The following is a 20,333-nucleotide window of genomic DNA, read 5'->3' as shown; positions in this document are numbered from 1 at the left end:
AAAAATTTAATCACCAAGGTGTATTTGCTGTTTTGGTGAAAAATAATTTCATTGCTTTGGAAACTCATATAAGTTAGGCATTATATGTAACATTACTGCGCGTAATTTTAAGTTGTTATATCATACAAAACCACCAACACCCCTGCTCTAAAACATAATGGTTGCAACCAAAGTGGTGCGACAAATCGCAAGTATGTGCATATGGTGTCTGAAATGAAAGTAGAACTGTCAGAATCTGTCTTAAATTATGCTCTTGGTCTCGGTAGATTAGAGTCTGTGGTCCAAGATATGTCTTTGTTGAAATCCATAGTACGAAAAACAGTTAGGAAGCTATTCAGGAACCTTGGAATAAAAGAGAAAAAAACAGCTACAGGTGACAATTACACCACGGAGTCGTGAACTCCATGTGGCGGTTGAAGGAACAGTTCTTAAAATTCTGCTAAGAATGTTATCCTAACCCCAAATAGTGAACACTAGTGCAACATTACAAGTGAAGTGACAGCATTTGAAGCTTTGTCCTGATTATTTTCTGGCTTCATAAAATAAATAATGTCCACAACATTTCTCTCTTTTATCTGCTTTATGTAAATGGGGTTGTGTTACTGGTAAATGTTATCACTATACTGAAGATCATATAATTGAGTAACTGTACTCGTATTGTACAGTTAATGTATCTGGAAATGTTATGTCTTTTGCTTGTGCTTTATGTGTGTATGGGTGAAGTTATAATTAAAATGGTATTCTTAATTACTGATAAATTGCTAATCAGTTGTGTGTGAAACAGTTGTGAAAAGACACTGAAATTGTATTTTATGTCTACTTTTGGCCTATCTTTTATTTTACATCTATTCAACTTAAATTCAAACTCAAATTGTGTTTTTCAATGCATTTCTTTATATTTTATTGTACAAATAAAAAACTTCAAATTGAAACACTGAAGTGGCGATAATGTGTCCAATACTGTGGCTTTATTATCATACTGTCATACACGTAAATAAACATATTATACACATAAAAGCACAATCAGTTAATAATATCGTCGTATCAGACATTTCACAACTGAGCACAAAAGTCAGATGTCTCAGTTTCAGAAATGGCTGGTGGTTTCCTCCTTACAAGGAAACAGCAGCATCGCGGTTTCTGCTTCAGCAACAAACGAAAACACACCTCTGTCAGAGGAAGTGATGATTTTGAACAGATGAGATTTTGGGCCGGTTACCTTAGTAATTAAACAGCAGCAAAAAATAAATAAAAGACCACACTCAGTCTCAAGTAGAGAAAGCAGGAGACAACATGGACAAGCTCGGTAAGACATGTTTTATGCTGCTGATCATATACTCAAATTGATCAGTGGACAGCTTTTTAGATATGAAATCATTGTTGAAATTCTAAAATATTCAGAGCAAGATGATGATGTAGAAAATAGAAGTGAAAGGAATAATTGATCGTAGAGTAAGATGACAGTGCTTTACAGCACGCATTCTGTTAAGTACAGGGCACAATGCGCTTTACTTTTAAACGCAGTCATTTAAAATCATTTCTTTTTACACTGTTTTGTTACTGTGTCTTGGTTTTGTACTGTGATTTCAATCATGCTGTTGGTCGTTTGTAAATTATCCTGCTTTTTTTGAGCCGGGACTCTCAAAATTAGTATCATGATGAAATAAAGTAAAAAAAAAAGACAAGATTGGGCTTCACTGATCATGAAAACATACAGCTCATGTCTTGGAAAAAAATACAAAACATTGATTTACTTTCACTATGTTCTGATAGTGAAAATTAGAGGATAAATTAGAGGATGTTCCGATTGTTGTGAAAAGTGAAGACAATAGTGTTAAAATATTTATTCTGTTTCTTCAAACAGCCGTGTTGTTTACTTCCCTTAGCAGAGACTTTATCCATTCAAATATCTCCCCATTTTCTTAGATGTGTGGGTTTTTATTATGTGAAGAACAGTTGACATTTTCACAGGTCTTGCAACATGCAGCACCATCACTTCCTGAGGAAGCTGACATGCATGAGGCAACCTCAAAGTAATCAACCTTTATATACATTGAGGTGCACTCCATCTCACTGCACAGGACATATTTCACACCGAGCTAACTTTACATATCCTCCGGTGGAACAGTGCACATCCAGAAAGCACATTCGATGTGTTGTGTGAACACTGCATGCTTGCATATGTAGTTCTGTTTATGTGTGTGGTTAGAAGACTTATGGCCTGTCTCCTGCCGCAGATTTGCTGTTGGAGGAGTTGGCCCTGAATTCAGCGAGATCAGAAAGTGTCAATGAGAACAGCAGCAATGATCCAGCCGCTGGAGAGGTGAAGACAAAGCCACGGAAATTTAAAAAAACACTTACACTGGACCACAACTTTCTTCATTATCAACTTTTTATTATCAAAATGTATTCTCAACCAACTCTACTCTCTAAAAATAATTTGTAATCTTGTCCACAGGTGTCTGATGTAGTTTATACTGGATTAAAAAAAAAAGAAAAAGGCCCAGTCTGCTCCAATGTGTACAGGTGAAGCTCAAGATCGTCGCTCTTCTTGACCCCTGATTCACATTATCATGAACTGTGAATGTAGGAAACAGGAGATCGCTTGAAATGAATGAATGGCACATATGTTAAAATTACAAGGTCTTCCACTTTTAAAGCATCCTAATGTACACAATGATCTTACTGATTTAGTATCTTACTACTTTAAACTTGATTTCAACACAAGACATTTTGACAGATCTCACCCCAGAAATATTATTAAAGACACCATATCATAAGTATGGCCCTATGCCTATCTCTGTATGGCTTCTGTGTAGATTTGTGTTCTACTGTTTTCTGAATTTTCCTAGTTCATAACTCAACATTACATTATTGTAAAATATCACCCTCAGATTACAGTAGTCGTGGGGTAGTTCGTATTCTTGCAGCATTCTAATTTGCCCCTCTCTGGGTTTTAGTGATCTGCCAGCTCCTGTGGCAGCTTCCCTGACTCCTGACTCTCCCACTAAGGAGCTGGATGCTATCTTGCAGGATATGCTGTGTCTGGGACAAGGGGTCAGTACATTGACTGCAAGTGCATGTCTCAAAATAATTTGAAATGTATATATTTTGGTCTGTTAAAGAATAATTCACAGAATAATTCTAGTCCATATAAAGTGTTGATGAATATGGTAAGAGACAACGGTGGATGTGCAGTGAAGAAACTTTCCAAACATGAGTGAAATGAACCAGGTTTGACAACAGAGGGCAGTGTTGTACTAATTCCAACACTGCACAGCCTCAAGTAGCATTTCAGTGTTGGAGCATTGATAAGCACCGACTTTAAAAAGACACATTAATAAAAAATACAGCTACAAACAACAGATATTTGTACGTATTTGGTTCATCATTTAGGACCCCGCGTCTTCAACAACCCCACCGCCTCTCACACAAAAACAGTCTGTGAAAAAGAAAACAAAAGATGGGCACCAGGAGAACGAGGAGAGCAGCAGCAGCACATCAGCTTCAGACGCAAACGCCTCGACCACGAGCAAGAAAACTGATACTATAGATGACCTGCTCGGAGGGCTGAGGTCTGATTTGGAGAAGATTGGCGTGCGCACCACGGCCAAGGGCCACTGTGCTTCTTGCAACAAATGCATCGTGGGAAAGGTATAAAAAGTCACATAATCAGATGGGCAAGCATTTCAAATCTATGTATTGTAGATTAAGAAATCTATATGAAATTCAGCCTTATACATTGACAAAGGACAATTGTGGAAACCTCTCTATTTCTCCTTGTACTACCTTTCCTCTTCTGTAGATGATCACGGCGCTGGGTGAGGTGTGGCACCCTGAGCACTTTGTGTGTGTGGCGTGTAAGACGGAGCTGAGCACCACAGGCTTCTTTGAGAGAGAGGGTCGGCCGTACTGTGACAAAGACTACCATCAGCTCTTCTCTCCTCGTTGTGCCTACTGCAAGGGGCCCATTTTGGAGGTGATAAACCTAAAACTCTTCTTTTTTTGGTTCACTGTGTCTTGACGGTGTAAAAACATCTTTTAAATTCTTAAATGCCCCACTTGCCTTTTGTTTCTGATTCTAATTTGTTCTGTCATATATTACATACATTTATTTAAACAATAATCTTTCAAAGATTTGATGATGACATATAGTAGTATGTAGTTAATGTTTCCAGACATATCCAACATGTCATCTTACGAAATAAAACACGAAACCATATCGGGGATTCTGCAGTCTGGGCTTATGCTGCAGACCAAAGTCATTAATCAGCATCTTCTGCAATGATTCAATGTATGTGGTTCAGAATCCACATGTTTGTGCTTCCTCACATCTGAACATATGACATGTGACAAACTTTTATCCTATTCTTTAAAGGAAGTAAAAGCACGATGTGATATTTTTATGTCTGTCTGGTTTACCAGAACATCCTGACAGCTCTGGACCAGAGCTGGCACCCTGACCACTTCTTCTGTACAGAGTGTGGAGGCCTGTTTGGACCTGACGGTAAGAGGCTTGTGCATTCATTATTATTCACTGGAAACCACAACTACAGTCCAAATAGTCTCATGTATTATTACTCAGAATTAATCTTATGTGTCTTATGCATGTTGCAGGTTTCCTAGAAAAGGATGGGAAGCCCTACTGTAGCAAGGACTTCTACCACCTCTTTGCTCCCAAGTGCTCAGGCTGTGGGGAATCAGTGAGGGACAACTACCTGACTGCAGCCAACGGCACCTGGCATCCACAGTGCTTCGTCTGCGCAGTGAGCCCTTTCTACCACAGACCACACACGCGGCTCTGGCTCGCACACAAGCCTGGGAATAAATGAGAAAGATACCCACACATTTGCTTTATTTGCAACATTCTGACCGCAAGGCTGATGAAAACCGTATGCCTGATGAATACTCTGCGGTTGAAATGATGCAAATAAATCAAGGAAACCATATTCCTCAGTGTGTGTATCTTTTATATTCTCTGCAAACCTACTTCTGTATGCAGCATCTGGACAAAAAAAAGGTTCAGTGTGGAGCTTTACTTCTGCTTTACTTGGATTTGAGCAATTGTTAGACATAAAATGCTCTCAGTAGAGACGCTGACATGAGGTAGCAACTTTTCATACTTTATGGCCCCTAAAGAAAACCATTCTTTCTTGACTGTGCATAAACCTGAACATGAAATACATAAAATACATTGCTCTTTAAAGCTACCGTTCAAACTAGCATTAAGATTAACAACGTCACATAAAACATGGAATACATCCAACTATGACTATCCAACCCAATCATTGCTGCAGTGTTATCATCACCATCACAACCAGCATCTCACCATTAGCACGGAACATAAACATTGTTTTACATGCAGCACTTATTATTATTATTATTGTCATTATTTAATCAGCACGGTCAGGATTTTACATGGTCCTTTAGTGAACTACATCTAACTCCAGAGGTCCAGAGGTCAAACACTCCATTAACAGGATGAAGTGGACACTCAAAAAGTAGCCGAGCCTTTTTAATCAACCCCCACGCTGAAAGTAAATCAGGTAGTTCATAAAATGTAGCACCTTTGATCTTTCTGGCTACTTAGACTATGCTGTGCTGCAGCCTGGTCTTGTCAACAGAAGAGAGATTTTCCGACCATGAAATGTAACTGCAAAACCTACAAAATGTTCTAAAATCATCATCTATAGTTTTAGCTGCATAAACTTTTTAGAAACATTTGTCTCCAGCACTAACCTTTCTCACAGTGGACATTGTGACTTGTTAAAAATAGGTTCAGCTGTTTCTGCGCCAGGGCCCTGGAGTTGTGCATACTGGCGCACTGTTATGGCTTACTGACTCATATAAATGAAACAGAGCCACCGCTAATGTCAAGAGTCACACCTGTGCTTTTACTGCTATGACGAGTCAAAATGCCCGCCAAAAACCTTATGCAGCATCCCTCCCTCCTGGACTTATTTAGTTTATGTTGTAAGTGAGGGATAAAACCGGACAACTTGAATCTTCCATGCTTGTAATGGTTGACAGAGAAGCTATAAACTAACTGTGTTTAGCCACGTAACAGGCCAAGCTCCAGCATGACAAACTCATGATATTCCCATTAACCTCAGATGTACTGTGAGTGCTAAGTGCTACATGCTAATGACAAGCTAAACCAACACAATGACCATGATAAACATTTACACCTGATAAACATCAACATGTTAGCATTATCAGTGTTAGCATGTTAGCCTTAGTCTGTTCTGATTGTTCAGCATTGTATGGTAATACAATTGTTGACAGGGTCTAATTACTATGAAAGTACATGCAAAATGTCCCTTATTATGGCATCAGACACATACTGAATGCACAAAGCTGTAAAACTCTCACCAGGATAACACGTTCTCCCCTTTTTTGCACATCTTATATGTTTGATTTAGCAGAAAGATTGCTTACTTTCAAATATCTAATCACAGCATGTCCTTGAACACACCATGAAGACGTTTTAGAAACAGGTCCAGCTTGCAATCTAACTTAGGTAAACAATCTGTTCATTGATAACCGGTTCCAAAAAGTTAAATTCCCATGCAGAACTAAAGCTGTGGTGTGCTTTGGATGATGATCATACACCCATATACATGTAGATCAAACATGGTGCTTTAAAAGCAAACTTTTGTGTCCAGATTTTACACCATTTATCCTTCTTCTTCCATCTCTAATCTCTTTTTCTGTCTCCCTGTATCCTCTCTTCCATCCTTTCCCTATATCTCTCTTCTGTTCTTTTACCCAGGACTGTCTGAAGCCCTTCACTGATGGCTGTTTCATGGAGTCGGATGGTCGACCCCTCTGCTCACACCACTTCCACTCTCGGCAGGGCACTCTGTGCGGCGGCTGCAGTGAGCCCATCACGGGCCGCTGCATCTCTGCTCTTGATCGCAAGTTTCACCCCGAGCACTTTGTGTGCGCCTTCTGTCTGCGGCAGCTCAGCCAAGGCATCTTCAAGGAGGAGAAAGGGAAGCCATACTGCTTGGCTTGCTTTGACAAACTCTTTGTGTGAGACACACCGTACACAGCGTACGAACAACGCAACAGAAAGCAATCAAATGCAGCATCATTGTCATCGATGAGATTATAATTTCCCCATACTATGAGTGAGACATTAAATACGGCAACTATACTATTCTTCCATCACAAGAGTGTATTTGCATTAGGACAGATGCACAAAAGTTTCATTTTATTCAGCGCTTCTTGCCCCACCGGGATACTTGATGTTTTCATGATTTGTAATCGAAAGTGTGCAACATGAACTGTGACATAAATTATTATTAGGTTTTGAAAAAATATCAAGGAAAAAATTCTCACATTATAGCATAATTAACGACGTGGTTGTAAAACACGTGGAAAATACCTATGATGCCCATGATGAAAACACTGAAGAAACCTTTCACATATGTGAACTTTGGATGGTTATAAAAGGTGTGCTGCTGACACTTGCGCTAAATTATATAGGATTCCATACATCATGATCACATAAAACTCATAAATGGAGAAAGAAAAACACAGAAGTGCAGTTTTAATCAGTGGTTTCCATTAAACTATCCTCAGTTTGCCATAAGACTTGGCAGTCTGGAGATACCCTCTGGCAGTATGGAGCAGTTCGTCAAGGGGACTTGTCTATGTGTCCTGATAGCTTGTATTGGCAGAGACTGGCATGGAATCGGCATGCCAACCCGAGTTTCCTCTTACTCCGACTTACCATTTGGCCCCTGGCATGCACTGGATTCAGACAACCTCTTCAGTCTCCACACAGGCTCCTTTATAGACGCCTATAGAAGATTAATGAAGGTGGTGATGTGAACAAAGGTGGTTTCAGGAGGAGCTCCTTCACATCGCTGCATCTCTTCAGCTTCTCACTTTCACTGTTGAGGGATGAATCAGCCCCAAAGTGCTTTAGAGTACATTTAGTTTTTATGATGCACCTCGTATTTCTGGGCCCATTTCTTTTGTTGCCTGACTTTTTTTTTGTTCACTCCTACTGATAACTAACAGTTTTCATTAATACAAACAGTAATTTCCAAATGCACTAATTAGATTAAGGTCTTGATTTTGAGTCATCTGCCCTTTGTCAGGGGGAGAAAATGATTCTGCCATCGAAAATATTCAACTGGAGCAAAGTTTTATGGAAACAAATACCATTAAAGGGAACATATTGTGCTAATCTTTAGGTTCATACTTGTATTTCTTTCTTTTTTTTAACTGGAACTCCAGATACCCAAATGTATGTGGATCCCCTTTAACCTCTTCATGATGTACATGCTCCCGTTTTTTCTCGTCTTATATGTGCTTTTACGTGAATGTCAATGCTTTTTCTGCTGCCAGCTTTCAAACATCTTACATCTGCATGATCTTGAACACACCATCAAGGACAATGCGGCAATTGTCAGATGAAGTTGAAAATCTATTCTACAGGTTTGCATACAGTGCTGAAACAAACAAACAATAGAAGCTAAATCAATAATTAAAGATATAGGAAATCAAGGGAATAGTGTGTAGAATTTGGGGGGATTTCTAGGCAGAAATGGAATATAATATTCATCACATGTTTCCACTTGTTTATACTCACCTGAAAATAAAAATTGTAGTGTGTTCATTACCTTAGAATGAGCCATGTATTACTACTTGTGGGTCCTCTTCATGTTGCCATGTTGCATTGCTATGTTTCTACAGAAGCCCAAAATGGACAAACCAAACTCTGGCTGTAGATAGGGCCTTTTGTATTTTTATGTTACCTGAAGGCCAATGTCATGGAGGGGTGTTCAGTTGGATGCAATCTGCAATCTCACCACTAGATGCCACTAAATCCTCAACACTGCTTTTCAAAGTAAAAGTAAATTAAGCTGATTGAAGGATAGCGGGTAGAGTAGAAGAGTAAATTAAACCACTTTATTTGCGATTTTTTTAAGTATTGAATGTCACAGAAATAACCTTTGAAATATTAAGATAGCCAAACCTCTGTCGAATACTAAGTTCAGACTTCTTGCCAACGTCAAAACCGTAGCTCATCAAAGGGTGTCTTATCCTGAGATGAACACTGGCTACATTCTGTCAGCCCTGCGGGCCGTTTTCTTCAGCTTTTCTTCAAGACACTTTGACTTGCTGTGTGACAATATAGTGTGCGAGTGGGAACGGAGGCGGGCATTAATCATGCTGTCATCACTGTCAGACCAGGCCTCTCATAGTCTCTACAGAGTACAGCCCTTGCATCATGGAAGAAGTATCATGTTCAGTCAAAATCCACATTTGTAAGTGTTTAATGATCTAACAGCCGTGTTCCCAGATTCCTGAACTCAAAGACATGTAATGTAACAAGTTTAATATGTTTAAACACGCTGGAAAGATTTGCATTTTGTGTTGCAAGATACCCGAGGAGGTACATTTTTTCCAGCATGAACCGTACGAAGAACATCAACATGGATCTGATCTGAGACCTTGGTGACGTGTTTGTATAATCTCCCTTCGTCACACGACCTGAAGGGCGATTATGTTCATCCTAATATTAAAAATGGTTCTTTCACTGTCACAACTGCATGCAATTGTGAGTGGACTTGCCAACACTGTCTTATAAGTGGCAAGATATGTTGATAGCTCGCTTTCCGACATATAAAAGCTGTAAACTATCGGTTAGCTTAAATTTAGATTAGCAGACAACCTCAGACGCAGATGTGAACACTCGCCCTATAGCTGTCAAGTGTATTTACTTAAATACAGTCAACACGGAGGCTTTGCAAAGTCTGAAGTGGAAATGTAGAAAACAAAAATATGATGCGGGGAAAGAAGTTCTGGTATTCACAGAAAAAATATGAATGTTATGGTATAGCTGGGTGAGTAGGGAGGAAAAGGGTTCTCTGACATGTAGTAAAAATGAGAAAACATGAAATGTGAGTGGGGGTCTTTTTTAAAAGGGTGGCGAATAAAGGGCCGTCTGTGGAAAGCAGAGAGAGTGTAACTCAGGTGACATTTACAGCAGTGAAACAGAGTACGAACGGTCTGGGAGCGCACTGGGCCATGAGATGGCAGCTAGATCTCTATGGGGGAGGGAAAGGGAGTGAGGCATATATTGGGACATAATGGATACTGGTGATGAGGGAGGCAGGGTGAGGAGGGCAGCGGTTGAAGAGTGGAGTTGCAACAGTTACCCCTGCATGACACTGAAACCCAACGCTTACCTCCTGTCCTGTAAAACGTCTGCGTCCCCTCGGCCACCCCTGGTGGGAACGGAGGAGCTCCACTGTGGGTCACGCCCGGCTGCTGGCGCGGCCCTACCCTGTAAACCCAGCAGTTCACGTCAGCTTTGAAGCCATAACTGTCACATACATCTTATAGGTCCAGACTCACTCATTAATCAGAACATTTGCTTGTAGATACACATCTATGGAAACACCAGCTGGAGACAACTCCAGTTGCAAATCAGTCCCAACAATGTGAGATCCCAGCTCCAGTAGGCGCAGTAAAACATGGACGGATCAGATTACTGTAACGTCAATACTAGGCATGTCCATGTATGTACCGGTGAACTAAACAGGTCACTGCATCTATAACGATAAATAAATACAGATATATTACTCTGAAATGCACACGGTGCTGTAAAGAGAAACAAATGGAAATTTAAAAAAAAAAATTGATATGTATTCATAATTTTTGTACTTTGTGCACTTGGAAAAATAATATCAAGTATCATTTTTGAAAAGATGCCCATTGATTTCAAAGAAAAAATATTCCCCATAGTGCACTAATGCAAGTAATCTAAATCACAAGACGCATCAAAGTGTCTTGACCCAAACAAAGATGGCAGCCAGAGGAGTAATGCCATTCATGCATTGTCAATAAAACAAGAAAAGGAGTGTTCATGCACTTTCCCAAGATGGTTACCCACACTGCCAGCCTTCGAGTCACATCATAAGATACTGGAAGCAATGGTGGCTTTGAGACCTTTTTTCCCCAAGAGGGAAATATTGTTGCTGTCAGTAATTGATATCGCCAAGTCTGACGTAGACAGTTTTTCCAACTCGGTTGCCAGTAATAGAAGTATAAACAATATGACGTGAACCCGGCATTAGAACCTGTCATTTACGGTATTCATCTTTGTTTGTAATGTGAAAAACACAGTGAGTGCAATGTCGTGACTGCATTTAACAGATGTTAGCGCTCCAATGAAGACTGGAAAATATGTTGAACATGCTTCATTTTTATTTGTTTATTTGTTTATCAGCTGGCAGTAAGTGAGACCAGAAGGGTCTCACTTACTGCGACTCAAAGGGCCAGAAAATCGAAACGTTATTCAAAGAAAAAGTCGTCTGAACTGGAAAGAGTTGGCGTGTCCATCGTTAATGGCCAAACAAGCACATGTAAATTCAGTGCTCCGCAAAGGTGAGCCGGTAAGCCTACAGAGCCTGTTAAGAGGGCAGTGAAATAGAGTGCGTCTGTGTGAGAGTTCAAATGTGTGTTTTTAACAGCAAAGGAAAAGTGACAACTTCAACACCTCGGTAATTACTTCCACACAGAGAGAAGTTGAGCTGCAGTGCAGCTCCACTTTCGATGTGTTTGTTTTGGCGCTCTGCTGATGCTGGGTGCAGGTATATCACACCTGATTCATGACTAGCTCCTCTGTCCAAGAGGAACTTCTTGTTGTCCTTGGCTCAACACCGAGTGCTCCTTGCTATCTCACACACTCTCTCACACAGCAGTAGGTATATGAATACACACACACACACACACACACACACACCCAACAAACTCGTAAATACTATTTGTGGATTTGCTATTCATGCTCTCTTGGGTTCAGTCAACACAATCGCAAGAACAGACATGCACGTACACAAAAACAACTTAACACAAATAGCTTCAGCTTACCCACCCGTACAAACATACGTGTGCATGTGTATGTACCACATGCACACAAATCAACCCAAACATATGCATGCCAAGGGTTTAGTATCACGCACACACACACACACACACACACACACACACACACACACACACACACACACAGAGATGCAAAACACATGCACACACATAAACATATCAATGCTATTTATGAGTTTGGTCTCTGTCTCTCTTTCCATCTCTCTCTCTCTCTCACACACACACACACACACACACACATGCAAAGCCAAGAAAACTATGGTCTTCTTGGGTTTGGTTGACACAAAGCATATCTGTGCAAGCATCACTGCCTTCTCTGTGTGCTTGCTGATCCTTAACCAAGTGAACTTGAGGTCTCTGCTTTTATGAGTTAAATGGAGTCAGCTCCCAAGGGGGGACTCTATAGGAGGTTCTCAAGACAACTTCAAAACACTTCATCTCCTATTCCTCCGCTGCACGTCTTTGTCTCATCTCCCTTACATCTCCTGCCAGGACTCTCGGCGGGACCTCCATGCTCAACACGGAAAAACAGGGAGAAAGAGAGCATGGTGCATTTTTATCTAGATCCCGATAACGGCGCAGAACAAACTGGCTGGGGTTATGAGAAAGATTTATAAGACAGTAAGCTCCTTCTGTATGCGAGCCTTCAGTGTCAAGAAGATAGATGGTTTCATTATGTTGCTTCATTGTGTCCATGTGTGGGTACAGTGAGACAGAGAGGTGCAGTCTGTGATCTGTTCGGGGGGGAAGCTCTTTGAGAAAATTAAACCGTTCTTGTGATTGTTAGCTACATTGGTTTGGAACAGCGGAGGTTTGGACCAAGTTTTTCACAGGGGTTTAAACTGTGTTATGGATGGGAATTCGACACTAAGGTGGAGGTTGCTCAGAGTCAGACTTGGATCTCAGTTGCTGCCCAGCATTGTTTGTACGGCAGCAACTCTTGGCTCAGCCTAGGTGGCAAGACTGAGGCTTGGACCAGGGGTCAGACAGGATGGCTCTAGGACTGGGCCAATTGGGAACATGGCTGTGATCCAAATCCCCCGCCTCTGAAGCAGCAACAGCGTGGATCATTATAAGATTTGTTTTAAAGAGTAATGGTTAACCGCATTATGGCCCTGTTGCCTGAGAGCTGAACGGCCTCCTGGGTTTATACAAGCTCGTGGAGGTTTGTTGAGGGCTGGGAAACCCTGCGAGGAGCAGATCAGGACGGGCTGGTTGATAAATCAAAGGGGCTGCAGGGGGAGCCCGCAAGGCTGGGCTTTTTAGTCCAACCTCCAACAGGCCTGCTATGGAAAACACTGGGGAACTTTGTATAGAACCACACACCCACGACCAGTAACATACACACATATGGGGGTTTATATTTGTATTGTAATGAGTTTAATGGCAAAATTTCACCCCTGCAACCCCAATTGGGTTTTACAGTAATTTCATTAGCAGGTGTCCACTTTCCAGCACCTCAGCTTCTGGCGTGTTTGACAGAACATCCATTTAAATTGGACCGAGAGGATTCGGTTTTTCAGCGCCGAAGGACACATTTTAGCAGCTCGGTCCAAGCTGTCGAGTCTGAGGACACATTTTTCTAATCAGTAATTCCCCAGTACTTTCTGTGACACCCTGTTCCCACTGAACCCATTAAGATGCAATCATAAGCCCTTGTCTGAGCTCAGGGCTCGTTCACCGCTATGAGCTGAAGTTACTTCTTTGCATAAAAAGGATTTAGTGTGCAGTAATTCAAAACCACTGCACTGCTTTCATCAAAAAGATGACTTCTTCATCTTTGTAATCTTGCAACGTCTGTCATTCCTGTTCCATTTATCTGTAAAGGCAGCAGAGTATTTTTGCAGAAAGTTCTCTTTGGGGATATACTGCAATCATGAAAAAGTTCTTCAAATGTAAAATCTAATCTTAAAATCTCACTTCCTTAACTGCCCGTGAACTGAATCAATAGCATTTGATCCAAAAACGACTTAATTGCTTTTGAAAATGTCCTTTATTCAAGTGACATTACTGTAAACGAAGATATATTATTTGAAACAAAATACAGCTGCCCCCCCTTACACATATTTCTCTTTGTTCATTTTAAACAAATGCAGTCATACAATTCACTCATAAACCTTTGGAGTTTCAAAGACATGTTTTAATAGCACAAAAAAAGCATTATTCTTTAGATATAGCAATATATTTTTCTATTTTCTATTTGCAAAATCTTTATTTTTGGTGGAAATCAAAATATGTGCTTTTATAGTTTTGGTTATCGTTATCAACTGTTCCATTAAAAAAGGATAAGTGGCTCACACACATTGTGCTGTATTTTATGATAATCAACTATAGCACATTCCTGACAGGATCTTTACATTTTACATCAGTTTTTCATCAAAACTCGTGTTCTCAGAGACAGAACGCTTGTGATTCTTTTTTAACACTAATTTTCTTTCCCCCTCACACCAGAAACCTTCTCTCTCTCTCTCTCTCTCTCTCTCTCTCTCTCTCTCTCTCTCTCTCTCTCTCTCTCTCTCTCTATCTCTCTCACACACACACACACACACACACACACCATTGTCACATAGCAACTAACAAAGCCAAGACAAACAGGAACTCCAGGATTATTCAGTCATTTTAATCAACATCTTCTTCACTTTCCTTCCCCGAATGATGTCTGGCTTCGGAAATGTTTCCACTAAACAGCTGAATCTCCGTCAGGGCTTACGGCGGGATTAGAGCTCAAATTACTGACTCTGTGGCTCATTTACTCTCTGAATCCACAGACCTCGAAACAAAAGTTGCATGCGGACATGTCCGGTGATATGATAATAGCATGAAATGAGAAACACATTTCAAGAGCGAGACTCTTTCCAGTGCCGCGGTGAGGCTTTTATGTGTACCGTTTGATGTTGCAACGCAGAGGATGTGAAAGGCGCGGCCGCAGACAAAAGTAAAGATGTTCTGCACGTTGGACTGAGCGATCAGTGAGAGCGAGAGAAGCAGTGGCAACAGTGTGACATACAGAAGGAAGAAAGAATTTATCTGAGAAAACTGGGCAGAATGGTTGTCAGTAGTAATAGGATGACAATTATAGCGAGCCAGCTGGTTGTCAGAAGTTACACCATTAGCATTGTTATGACCAAACTGAGAACAGAAACAACAAAACAAATGTCAAATGAATATCATTTTGGACTGTGACGTGATTAATGATAGTGATTATAAAATGTTTTATTATCAGTGACGTACTTGTAATTGTTCCAAATTCATTTTCCCTAAAACTGAGAATATGTTTCACTGTACGAACAGCCGTCTTTGATCCAGTTCAAATTTACAATCTTCAACAACAAATAAGAAAAATAAGACAAAGCTGTGGAACTGAATCAAACAATATTGTCACAACATTGTGCCAGTGTGATTTTACTGAAGATAAAATATCTGTTCAACATAGTCATGAGGACCACCAGCTGCACAATAGGAGGCTGATTTTGGTCACTGCGGTGTTGCAAAACGTTTAGTTTGGTATCGCTCTGTTTGCAGTGTGAGCGGTTTGCTGAAGCTGCATCACCCGTCTATTGTTATCTCCCTCTCCTGTCTACAAAAGCATGTGGTTAACAACACGCCATGCAAGTTACCATCTTCTTAGATACTATCACTGTATGCTGCCAGATAGCTGTCTAAGACAGTTCTGGCTGACTCCAGTTGTGACCTGTTCCCACAACATCCAAACACAATGTTTCACAAGCTCACTCAAGAAATGAGGGTGACCATCAAGTTATGTTATGCTGATCAGTAGCAGTGGGATCCAGGACTTTCACATCGGCAGCTGAACAGCATTGCTTTCATGTGGAACTTTGTCATTAAATGAAACTGCTCTGTACTGAGTACTATGTTGAGCGTACTGCGTGCAGTAGCTACAATACTACCAGTTAAAGTAAGAGACTAAGTGGCAAATTCACAAAAGGTGTGCTTGGCTTTTGCGGCCGCTCTTGCGGCCGCTCTCGCGGCCGCTTTTGCGCCGCCAGGCAATAGCCAGCTATTTGCTAAATAAGGTAACATATGCATAAAGCCGGCAGTCCAGTCCAATAGAGACAGAGCGCAACGCATCATACTTTAAAAACCACGCCCACCAGAGGGGAAGATAATCGCCGCCACAATATGCAACCACGGGCTGAAATAACAAAGTGCCTGTAGCTTGCTAAAAACAACATTCCACTATATCACAAGTTACATTTTGTCAAAATGCTTGAGCTTAACTTATAGACATATTGTTAGCCTAAAACTGACATTTGGACAAAACTAAGGCATACTGAGTGCTTACCCAATAATTAAGAATAGAATAAATTAAAAGTCAATGGGTCTCATCCTCTGCTGGTGACTATGAATGTCTGTACAAACACGTATGGTTTTTGGGAAACTTCCGTCTGGACTGACTGACAGACCAACCGCCAGTTGCCGCTATCATCTCATTTTGAATGGTTATACAAAAAGTATGAAATGAAAACATATTTAGTATATCTAGCTGCATGACTGCAAGAGAAACGAATGAGGGACCAACGCCACCAAACACTAGACTCTGTATCCCGTGTGCTCAAATTACTTTGTAAGTGCTACTCCGTCAACTTCCTTTGAGACCCTACCATATCAAAACAGAACACATTTATCTCTGGGCATGTGCCGCGTGGTGAGCGAGTGGCCGGTACATTGGCTTGGATGTGACTTTCAATCATGGTGGCGTGCCTTCGACCCAGTAGACTTCGCTAAGTTCAGCTCCGGCTCATAAATCAACCGACTGTCTCGTTGAGTTGGCTGCAGAGTTCGTAACTCCCCCGAGTGTCATGTATGATTTAACCCTCTGCAGTCAGAGTAGGCTGTTCTCATCAGGCCTCTGTATAGCTACAGTGGTCAGCAGGGCCACTGCTAGAGTCTCCCTTTGTAATACACCTCACGTCTGTGCTGTTTAACTGTCAGCAGGTCAAGTTTGGAACACAGCAAGAGTGCAGAAGTTTAACATGCTGCGCTGCTCTGTTTTCATGACTTTGTTTTCACAAATGATGGTTATTAATTGTCATTATGTTTTGCAAAAGATTAAAAAAAGTAGAGAGGTAGTAGTAGAGATCTTTTCTTACAGCACCATCATCAGTAGTGATTTTTAATTAGCCAATTCCGACCAATAGGCAATGCCCCCAAAATACCAACATTCCCTCAGCTGTACTTTGTGTTATGCACTAATTAGTAAATGTCAGCATGTTAATACTCTAAACTAAGATCGTGAAACATACTAGGAGCATGTTAGCGAGCTGACGTTAGCATTTAGCTCAAAGCAGCACTGTGGCTACATACAGAATAACTGGCAACTTTTAGTCTTGTGGAAAATACAGAAACTAAATTTAACCATGCGGGGGTTGCCTCCATGTTTGCAAAAAAAACATGCAAAAGCGCCATCTTGGATGCCCTTATGGTAGATAAAACTAGATGCAATGGCCACTATGGTGTCCTCTAGGGATAAAACATGACAAAGTGCTCTCTAATGTGCCATTCCAGTAGAGAAAACGTGCCTTTTGGTTGTCCTTTCAGTAGAGAAAATGTGATGCAGTGCCCTCTACGGTGGCTTCACAATTGGAAGATGCTATGCAGTGCCATAATGGCTGTTGTACATGCTGGTGCCCCATCGCATGCAGCCCTTTATATTTGCTCCTCAAACAGCCTCAGACACCACAGTTCTATCACAAATGTTAAGATACTTTATATACAAAATAAGTGATGTGAAATGTGTCTACTGATACAGTTTGTATCTGCGTGGTGGGGCATAATGCTCCCAGTATGCCCTGCACTGGGAGCTGAGTGTCAGAGCTCACTCAGACTCAGGCTGTAATTCATCTTCTATGAGGCCGGGTGGAGACTGGAGGCTGTCATCGTGATGTTATTGATGGGCTGCACTTGAACCACAAGGAACTGAGCTGTGCTCTGAGCTTGGTTTGTTAAAAGAGATTACTCTGGGGGAAATCTTGACTCAACAAGATGATAATATTTTGGGATACAATCTAAGACTGTAATGTTTAATGATGCAGTGAAGTAGTTAATACCAAGCTAAGGCATAGTAAGTGGGTAATGATATGATCATCATACTGTACACACACATGGCAGCACAACACATACAGTATTTCCTTTGGCAGCCCAAACAGAGCTCGGGCAAGACCATAAATAAATCTAGAAATGAAAGAGATGAAAGGTTATTTTCTTTTCTCAGTCTCAAACAGTAGATTACAGTATAAACCTTGACACATGTTCCGGATCAGCTGAAGCAGCAGAAAATTACCTCTCAAGACCTTTCATGGGCGGACTGTTTGTGTATTTGTCTCTGCGTGTGCGTTTGTGTATTCAATCATAAGGGTCATGCTGTTTGATGTGTTTCTGTTCTTTGTGTGTATGTGTGTGTGTGTGTGTGTGTGTGTTACAGTTCAGTCGTACAAGCCGTGCTGTTAAATGTGCATCGCTTGACCTACCACGCATGTGTGTTTGTGTGTATTTTGTCATAGCAGCCATGCTGTTTGACATGTTTCGACTGTGTGTGCATGTATGGATCTGTGTTTATATCAGTGTGTGTGTGTGTGTGTGTGTGTGTAGCGTGGTAGCGCAGCCTGCTTCTTGACAGGCTCTGGGCCTGTTGACAGCTCCTCTGCTCCCTGTCAAGCACCAGAACAGCTCTATGTGTGAGTGAAGAGTAGCTGTAGGAACGATGCCCAGAGAGCAGAAAGAGGTCTGGAGTGTGTGTATGTGCATGTGTGTGTGTGTGTGTGTGTGTGTGTGTACCTGCGTCGCTGCCTATGTGTGTCTGTGTGTTTATCTGACTCCACAGCCAGGTTGTTTTTACGGAGACAGATCTTGAAAGTTCCCACAGCCTCCTCTTTCTACAAACCATTAACTTTCGACACTTGAAATATGCCCTTTAAGGCACTATATTATGTCTGCCTTCTATCAATATAGAGTCATTAATCAGACCTAATCATCTCCCTCTCTGGCATCCCTGCGTCTCTTCACACCGATTGCTTTCTATCACCACCTTTCTTTCCTTTTGTGATTTAACTCTGGTAATTTCCCTCTCCTCCCTGCTCCCTATCTCTCTTTCCTCTCGTCAGGTCTCATATTCAGAAGACTGTATATCCACGCTGACACATGAACTTAAGTCTTCACGTTTGACGGAGCAGACCAGCCAAGTGTTACAGAACCGCGCACTGATATTTAAAATAAACAGAGCTGAAAAGCCATGTGGGGGGGGGGGAGGACAGAAAAAGAGACTCAGAAAAGAGCAGATGATGGAGAGGAAGCATGAAATGTCATATTGTGTTACCAAAACAACATTACATGCATAGTGGGGGGGAAAGGAGGCTGTCACATTATGCTGGCCTCTCTCCAACGGCCTTACACTCGCTCTGACCTCACCGCCGAAGTCCAGTGTATTAATCACAGAGATCGAAGAGCTGGTGAAGGCATCATATGGTTCTCTTTGACGGGCAGCTGAGTCAAGATGTGTGCCCTCGTGTGCCAATGCGTCTGTGAGTTTTAACAGGAGACCACATTGACCAAAAGGATGCCAACACACAGGTCAGACATTAGAAGAGTTTTTATACTTCAACACACATATTTAAGCCACATGTCGCTAATAAACAGCCGTTGAGTTAAATCACGAGACAGTGGTATTTTTCTGCTGCGTGCAGACTTTGTGGAGTTTTTTGGACACCTGGCTACACAGATGTGGGTAAACAAAGCTCAAGTCAGCCTGTGACTAAGACTTCCCCCTCAAACACAATTACATGCAACAGAGGCCACAGCAGCCGAGGTACAATACCGCCACAGACACAAGTGCTAGACATACACCAAAAAAAAACAAAAACTGAATAAATGCAGGAAAAACACGGTTAGAGTTTCACTGCCACCAAACTGAACTCTTTACATCCGAGCAGAGGGAGCCTGCACTGACTCAGACGCAGAGCCAGGCTTTTCCTTTCTCCAGTCAGCCCTGTGAACTCACGTTACAGAAGCAAGGAAGAGCACCATGTATGAAAACAATGTGGGCAGACGGTGGCTAAATCTCTGTTGATCTTTAAGCATGATATCTTTATACCGAGACGAGCTTTGATGCCACGAATTTACTATACATGTTGCATAAAAGCTGTTTGGGCAATAAGTTCATCTTCAAAGAACCTCATTAGAGCAAATGGCCATCTTCAAAAGAAGGTCATGTCCAAATCCAGATTATTCTCGATTTAAGGAAGAGCTCATCTGATCCTTCATGTGTGGTTCCTTCACATCAGTGCAGACCAGAGGTTTTGATTTAATGGTATCATAACACATGCTGTTTACACTGTGTTCCCCATCACAGCCAAGTGCCTTGTTTTTGCACTGGACGCCTCTGTTGATCCCCTGCTTGGATAAACCACAAA

The 20,333-nt window shown here is 41.4% G+C and overlaps 1 protein-coding gene across 1 annotated transcript; it reads left to right on the top strand.

Moving 5' to 3' along the window:
• The first annotated feature begins 1,080 nt into the window (after positions 1-1,080).
• Positions 1,081-8,715, top strand: lpxn (leupaxin). Its single transcript, XM_031864389.1, has 9 exons — positions 1,081-1,306; positions 2,238-2,323; positions 2,459-2,526; positions 2,961-3,057; positions 3,397-3,654; positions 3,806-3,979; positions 4,426-4,507; positions 4,618-4,766; positions 6,773-8,715. Exons 1-9 carry the CDS (start codon positions 1,294-1,296, stop codon positions 7,037-7,039), a joined length of 1,194 nt encoding a protein of 397 aa, XP_031720249.1. The 5' UTR covers positions 1,081-1,293; the 3' UTR covers positions 7,040-8,715.
• Positions 8,716-20,333: the final 11,618 nt, after the last annotated feature.

This window comes from Anarrhichthys ocellatus, unplaced genomic scaffold (genome assembly GCF_004355925.1).
Source record: "Anarrhichthys ocellatus isolate YVR2014 unplaced genomic scaffold, GSC_Weel_1.0 scaffold30, whole genome shotgun sequence".
Lineage (NCBI taxonomy): Eukaryota > Metazoa > Chordata > Actinopteri > Perciformes > Anarhichadidae > Anarrhichthys > Anarrhichthys ocellatus.
The sequence above is the reverse complement of the archived record's forward strand: the minus strand, read 5'-3'. Positions and strand labels throughout refer to the sequence as shown.

Coding starts and splice junctions, on each gene's coding strand:
- lpxn (XM_031864389.1), top strand. Junction 2,527..2,960: donor GTCTGCTCCAATGTGTACAG/GTGAAGCTCAAG, acceptor TCTGGGTTTTAG/TGATCTGCCAGCTCCTGTGG. Junction 3,058..3,396: donor TGCTGTGTCTGGGACAAGGG/GTCAGTACATTG, acceptor TTCATCATTTAG/GACCCCGCGTCTTCAACAAC.